Raw genomic sequence first — 7,875 nt, 5'->3', positions numbered from 1 at the left:
TCGACCTGGACATCTTGGGTCCCGCAATGGAATCTCCGTATCTTCCCGTGTCACCTCCAATTTCCTGGGCCACGGTTTGTAAAGCTGGCACGACTTTCTCCACCGCAGTCCCCCTTGACTTTCCTGTAACTGCACGGTGGGGTTCACCGTCTCTCTCTCTGCCTCCAAAGTCGAATTCTCCTGCTCCTGCTTGACGATGCCTCCATCGACCTGGAGATCTTGGGTCCTGCAATGGAATCTCCATCATCTTCCCGTGTCACCTTCAATTCCTGGGGCCTCGGTTTGTAAAGCTGGGACTACTTTCTTGCACCGCATCACTCTCTCGCTTTCCTGCAACTGCATCGTGGCATCATCTCACTCTTACTTCACGATAACGACGCCGATGACGACCTGGCAGCCGAATCTTCCTCCTCCATTATCCCGTTTCACCTCCAACATCTGAGGTCACCTCCAACATATGGGTAAAGGAGATGTCTCATAGTGTAAATGCTTACCCCGACCTCTCAATACTCTGATAGTGCGCTGTCTTGAGTTGTACGCCTCTTGTGGCGTCATCTGGTCCAACACCAATGGAGACTAGGCTCTAAGAAAAGCTGTCTCGGGTGTAGACCAATCAACTTCAAGGACAGTGCATATCGTTATCATCATCAGAGTTGTTTCTTTTTGTTTGCATTTTGACTGCTTGTGTTGTGGTTATTGCAAACATGATGCCTTGTAAAAAGGTGTCAGTTTTTGTACCAGTTGAAAGGGTAAAACCTATTATTATATCTGGGCCACGGTTTTTGTAAAACTGGGACTACTTTCTACCACCGCAAGTCCCACCTTGACTTTCCTGTAACTGCACGGCGGGTTCACCGTCTCTCTCTGCCTCCAGAGTCCGAATTCTTCTTCTCCACGGGCTTGACGATGCCTTCATCGAGCCTGGAGGCTTGTGTCCTGCAATGGAATCTTCATCATCTTCCGGTGTCACCTCCAACTCCTGGGCCCACGGTTTGTAAACTGGGACTACTTTCTTCACCCGCAGCCACCTTGACTTTCCTGTAACTGCGCGGTGGGTTCACCGTCTCACTCTGCCTCCAGAGTCTTAATTCTCCTGCTCCTGCTTGACGATGCCTCCATCGACCAGGAGATCTTGTGTCCTGCAATGGAATCTTCATCACCTTCCCGTGTCACCTCCAATTCCTGGGCCACAGCTTGTACACTGCTACTCCCTTCGGCAGCCCCTCTTGAATTTCTCGCAACTGCCAGTGGTGGCATCCCCTCACTCTCCCTCAGAGTCCGAATTCACTCTTGCTTGACGATGACGCTTTTCACCTGGCAGTCGGATTCCAGAGCCGAACCCCTCTTCTTCCCGTTTCACTTCCACTCCGGGCCACGTTTCAAAGCCTCCGTCTTCCCCCGCTTCCCGTTTCACGCGAGGTGGCCAGCTCGTTGCTTCCGTCTCCTCCTCCATCTCCTCCTCCTCCTCAGTCTCCTCCGTCTCCTCAGTCTCCTCCTCCCCCCACACCACCACCGCCACCGCCGCCGCCACCGCCGCCGTCTCCTCGCCCTCCCTCGCGTGAGTCTTCCGGTGGGCGTTGCGCGCCGACGAGCGGGCGAACGCCTTGCCGCAGCGCTCGCACGCGAAGGGCTTCTCTCCGTGTGCGTCCTAGCGTGCACGCTCAGGTGGGAGGCCTGCGAGAAGGCGCGGCCGCAGCGGGGGCAAGCGAACGGCCTCTCGCCCGTGTGCGTCCTCAGGTGGTTCGCGAAGTGCGACGAAGCGCGGCGAACGCCCGGTCGCAGCGCTCGCAGCGAAACGGCCGGTCTCCCGCGTGCGTCCTCGCGTGGTTGCGGGCGTTAGAGGCCCGGGCGAACGACCGCCCGCACCACCGCAGTGAAACGGCCGTTCGCCGGTGTGTACCCGCGCGTGGATGCGCAGGGCGGACCACGGGGAACGCCTTGCCACACACGTCGCAACGGAACGGCCTCGCGCCGTGTGGGTCCTGGCGTGGATCCGCAGGGTGGAGGAGACGGCGAACGACTTGGGGCAGAGGTCGCAAGCGAACGGCCTCTCGCCGGTGTGAGTCCTCTCGTGGCTGCGGAGGGCCGACGGCTGCGTGAAGCGCCGGTCGCACACGGGGCAAGCGAACGGCCTCTCGCCCGTGTGGGTCCTGCGGTGCTTCTCCATGTGGCCCGCGCGGTCCGTCACGTAGGGGCAGTGGTCGCACTCGTGGCGGTTGCCCGGGGGACGCTCGGCAGGCCTCCGCTCCATGCCCGTGGGTTTTGCGCTACCTGGATAAAAGCAGAATGGAAAAACGGTGGCGAAAGCTATTTTTTAAATCCTTTATATTAAGTTCGCTTGCTTACGACCGTGCAAATCTTTCGGTCGTTTTTAACCCACTTCCCGTGATCCAATCGAGCTGACATTTTGCACACAGACTCGTTGTGCGAGACAATTAATGTTCGTGAAATTTTTTTTCCAAAATTTTACACAATTTAGGGAAAACTAATTAAATATTTAATTACCAATTGCTTAATACTGGCAGACAATCATCTGACCCATAGGTGGCAGCCATCTCAAGCCAGAGGACGAGAGGACACTAGCCGCCACGCATATAAAGGATTTATAGTGAAAAACTTTGTTTTTACGGGTTATAGTTTTTATTTCTGCGTAGCTCTTCTTCAGTCATCGTGACTGGAATGCAGAGCCGGTCCACCGGAACTCCTGAATACCGAAGAAGAGCCATATCGTTTTGTTTGGCAGTCTCCTGCACCGAGTAGAGGACTGTCCACCCTCATGGTGGCAGGAGCCAGAGCCGGTCCACCGGACCTCCTGAATACCAAAGAAGAGCCACATCGTTTTGTTTGGCAGTCTCCAGCACCGAGTAGAGGACTGTCCACCCTCATGGTGGCAGGAGCCAGAGCCAGTACACCGGACCCTGAATACCAAAGAAGAGCCACACCATATTGTTTGGCAGTCTCCTGCACCATGTAGAGGTCTGTCCACCCCCTCATGGTGGCAGGAGCCAGAGCCGGTCCACCGGACCTCCTGAATACCGAAGAAGAGCCACACCCTGTTGTTTGGCAGTCTCCTGCACCGAGTAGGACTGTCCACCCCTCATGGTGGCAGGAGCCAGAGCCAGTCCACCGGACCTCCTGAATACCGAAGAACCACACCATATTGTTTGGCAGTCTCCTGCACCGAGTAGAGGACTGTCCACCCCTCATGGTGGCAGGAGCCAGAGCCAGTACACCGGACCTCCTGAATACCAAAGAAGAGCCACACCATATTGTTTGGCAGTCTCCTGCACCATGTAGAGGTCTGTCCACCCCCTCATAGTGGCAGGAGCCAGAGCCGGTCCACCGGACCTCCTGAATACCGAAGAAGAGCCACACCCTGTTGTTGGCAGTCTCCTGCACCGAGTAGAGGACTGTCCACCCCCTCATGGTGGCAGGAGCCAGAGCCGGTCCACCGGACCTCCTGAATACCAGAAATCCAGGCGGTACCGGTCCAGCTCCCGACAGAGGAGTGGCAGCCTCTCCTCTGCAGCGAGCGTTCGGACATTCCACGTGGCCACCCAGTGGCTTTTTGCCGTTTCTGGAGGAAAACCGAGGGTAAGAATTCAGTCTCCTGGCTCCGCCAAATGGGGTTTGGCAAGAATACGTCATGGACGCCCGTCCCCCGGGGGCCTCCGGCACAAGCTTTGCTCGATATTTTATCCCCGTTTTTGTGGTACTTGCATTGAAGGTGGAGGGGTTACCAGTCCCCTCGCACCCGTCCAGAGCCGCCATTGGCCAACTTTGATGGCCACAAGTGCCAAGAAGGTGTAGAGCCCATTTTCAAATTGGCTGTTCTCCCCATGGCATTGCTCACCACAGCGATACCATCAACCCAGGAAGTAGGGGGTTGTTTTTGCCCGACACACAAGACTCACACATCAGTCCATCTCTTCTCACCCAGTCACTCACTCACCCACGTACTCACCCATTCACCCACCCACTCACACACTCACCCCGTCACACATCAGTTTTTCTCTTCTCCAGCCCATGCCATGCTCGTTTAGCCCTCTCTATCAGTCACTAACTCAGTCACCCATTCATCCACTCACTCACCCATTCATCCAACCACTCACCCACCTACTCACACACTCACCTCACCCACTCACCTCACCCACTCACCTCACCCACACACTCAACAACCATTTACTCATTCACCCACTCACCTACCCGCTCACCTCAACCACTAACTCACACACACACCTCACCCATTCATCTCACCTCACCCACACATTTACCTCACCCATTTACGCACTCACCTTACTCACCCACCTCAACCACTCATCCACCAACCACTCACCCACACTCACCTCACCCACTCACTTACCCACACACTCTCACCCACACATTTACCTAATCCACACACTCACCTCACACACCCCACACACACTCACCCATCCAATCACCCAACCACACTCACCCACACTTACTCATCGGTCTATCGCTTCTCCAGCCAGTACCACTCACCCATCCACCCACTCACCCACCTACTCACCCACCCACTCACTGACTCACCCACACACTCACCGACCCACCCACTCACCCACACTCACCGACCCACCCACTCACCCACCCACCACACACCCACCACACACCCAACCACCCACACCCAACCACCCAAACACCCAACCACCCAAACACCCAACCACCACACACCACCCACCACCCCACTCACCCACCCACCCACTCACCCACCCACCCACTCACACCCACCCACCCACTCACCCCCACCCACCCACCCACCCACCACCCACACCACCCACCCACACCCACCCACACACTCACCCACACACTCACCACTCACTGACCGACTCACCCACCCACCCACACACTCACCCACCCACCCACAAACCCATCCACACACCCACCCACACACTCACCCACTCACTACCTCGCCCACACTCACCTCACCCACTCACTCACCCAAACACTCACTCACTTACCCACCCACTCACCCAAACACTCACTCACTTACCCACCCACTCACCCACTCACTCTCTCACCCAACACTCATCACCGACTCACCACTCACTCACTCACTCACCCACCCACTCACACCTCACCCACCCACCACCCCCCACTCACTCACTCACCTCACCCACCCACTCACTCACCCACCCACACACTCACTCACCACACACTCACTCACCACACACTCACCCACTCACTACCTCGCCCACACACCACCTCACCCACTCACTCACCCAAACACTCACTCACTTACCCCACACTCACCAAACACTCACTCACTTACCCACCCACTCACCCACACACTCACCCACACACCCACCCACTCACTGACCCACACACTCACCCACTCACTACCTCGCCCACACACTCACCTCACCCACACACTCACCCACTCACTTCCTCACCCACCCACACACTCACCCACTCACTGACACCCACTCACGGACTCACCCACCCACCCACTCACCCATTCATTCACCCACACACACACTCACTGACCCACTCACCTCACCACCCACCCCACACTCACACACCCACACACTCACCCACCCACTCACTCACCCACACCACTCACCACACTCACCTCACCCACCCACACACTCATGACCCACTCACCTCACCCACAACACTCACTGACCCACTCACCTCACCCACCCACCCACGCACTCACTTACCCACACACTCACCTCACCCACCACCTCACCCACACACTCACCTCACCGACTCACTCACCCACTCAACCATTTACAGCCAACAGTGCTAATCGGAGGCGCGGGAGGACAACGAACAAACAAGCATTTCTCAATGAACGAGTTTTTCAATATAAATTACGATGATTTAAAAGTTCACCATAGCTCCCAATAGCTTCCTAATATCGAAATCTAAACTATTGCTCATCTGCAATGAGCGGACACCAATGCGGACTGCGTATTCCAATCGCGCCCGCTCATCCGCACTATGTATTCAAACCGCCCGTACCTATACGCGCTACTTATTCTAAAAGCAACCGCTTATCCTGACTACGAAATACATCGCGATTTCTACCGGGCAAGGGGGGGCTTGGGGTGGGCCCACGCCCGCCTCGCCCCCCCCCCCCGGGGGCGAAATCTAGGCAAGACCGAGGTTTGGGCCTACGAGCCCCTCGGTCTCTACGATTCACGGTGGGACCCGCCTCGGCCTCCCGGGGGAGAAATCTAGGCAAGACCGAGGCTTGGGCCTATACGCTGCTCGGTCTCCGCGATTCGCCTCGGTTCGCCTCGGCTTCCCGGGGGAGAAATCTAGGCAAGACCGAGGCTTGGGCCTAAAAGCCTCTCGATCTCTGCGATTCAGGGAGCCACAATCAGTTGGGCGAAGACGCGAGGCTGTGAAACAAATCCTCCCCACCTCGGATGAGTTACTTGTTTGTTTGAGTTACAAAAAGACGATCGCTAAATTATTCGAGACGGAGGTTTTTAAAATACTCACAGAAAGCCAAGAACCAAGCCAAGAATAGATTCCAAATTATAACTAGGAGGTCGGAATCGTTTGCATCGATTCGCGAACCGATTTCTCCGCCATCGGAGTCTGCAGAGAATAGCGGGAAATCGATTCCTTTGAGATTAAATACACAAAGTTATGGAATCGATGCTCGTGACGATAGCAGCAACAACAAAGGAGGTTTGCCGCAGATAACGATTATTCGAATCGATTCCCTCTGGTGAGGTTTGGGGGTGGGGGGGTGGAGGGGGAACAAGCGTCGTGGTGACGTCACCGCCACTTAGTGGCGAATGGCGGTTGTTGTTGTGTATGTGTGGTATGTAGTCCGGCAAAAACAACCTCCTACCTCCTCGCGGGGCCGGACAGGGCAACACTGTCGTGGGCAGTGCTGTGGGGGGATGGGCCAATGCCCATTGGCCTCTCCCTCATGGCGTCTGTGACCACCACAGTGGCTAACGGGTTGCTCTGGACGGGTGCGAGGGGCTGGTAACCCCTCCACCTTCATTAACCACCACTAAACTACGAATTAAACATAAACCTGTAACAATAAGCTTGTGCCGGAGGCCCCGGGGGGTTCAGGCTTTATGACGTCTCCTGGCCAAACCCCATTGGCGGAGCCAGGAGATTGAATTTTCACCCTCGGGGCTCCTCCAGAAACAACCAAAACCATTGCGGATGGCCACGTGGTATGTTCGAACGCTCACTGCGGAGGAGAGGCTGCCACTCCTCTGTCGGGAGCTGGACCGGTACCGCCTGGATCTCTGTGGCATTAAGGAGGTCCGGTGGACCGGCTCTGGCTCTTGCCATCATGAGGGGTGGGACAGTCCTCTACTCGGGGCAGGAGACTGCCAAACAACAGGGAGTGGCTCTTCTTCTGAACAAAAGAATGAAGGGGGCGTGTGAGCGTGGCGGTGAGGTGTGGGAAGCTGTAAGCCCCAGGATACTTTGGGCTCGCCTTCCCATCAACCAGAGGCGAGGAGTGGTGGTCGTGGTTACTTATGCCCCCACCGAAGATGAACATCCGTGGAGGGATGCAGGCAAAGCCGATGAGTCGGACGCTTGCTATGACCTCCTGTCACAGGTGCTGGCTAAAGTGGCCACTCGGGATAGAGTCATCTTGTTGGGTGACTTCAATGCCCGAGTTGGTCATGATGCTGGCACCTGGTCTGGAGTGATTGGAAGGCATGGGCCAGATCAGCTCAATAATAACGGTAGGAGGCTGCTAGATTTTTGTGCAGCCCATGGGCTTGTAATTACCAACACGCTCTTCCGGCATCGGCGCATCCACACAACATCATGGATACATGCCGGGTCAAGCAAGAACATCTGCTGGACTACATAGTGACGGACCAGCGGATGCGAGCCCATGTCCTTGACACCAGGACCTACCGT

General features: G+C 56.1%; 1 protein-coding gene across 1 annotated transcript; it reads right to left on the bottom strand.

The window, feature by feature from the left end:
- Window positions 1-360: 360 nt before the first annotated feature.
- On the bottom strand, window positions 361-6,445 carry LOC133339374 (zinc finger protein 879-like). Its single transcript, XM_061547516.1, has 4 exons — window positions 6,391-6,445; window positions 1,901-2,271; window positions 1,532-1,648; window positions 361-438 (listed from the first exon to the last, which is right to left on the bottom strand). Exons 2-4 carry the CDS (start codon window positions 2,249-2,251, stop codon window positions 361-363), a joined length of 546 nt encoding a protein of 181 aa, XP_061403500.1. The 5' UTR covers window positions 2,252-2,271; window positions 6,391-6,445.
- Between the last annotated feature and the right edge of the window lie 1,430 nt (window positions 6,446-7,875).

Source organism: Lethenteron reissneri, unplaced genomic scaffold (assembly GCF_015708825.2).
Source record: "Lethenteron reissneri isolate LAM-NWPU_2019-01 unplaced genomic scaffold, ASM1570882v1 scaffold_1848, whole genome shotgun sequence".
NCBI classification, from domain to species: Eukaryota; Metazoa; Chordata; class Hyperoartia; order Petromyzontiformes; family Petromyzontidae; genus Lethenteron; species Lethenteron reissneri.
Note: the sequence above shows the minus strand (reverse complement) of the source record. Positions and strands in the feature narration are given on the sequence as shown.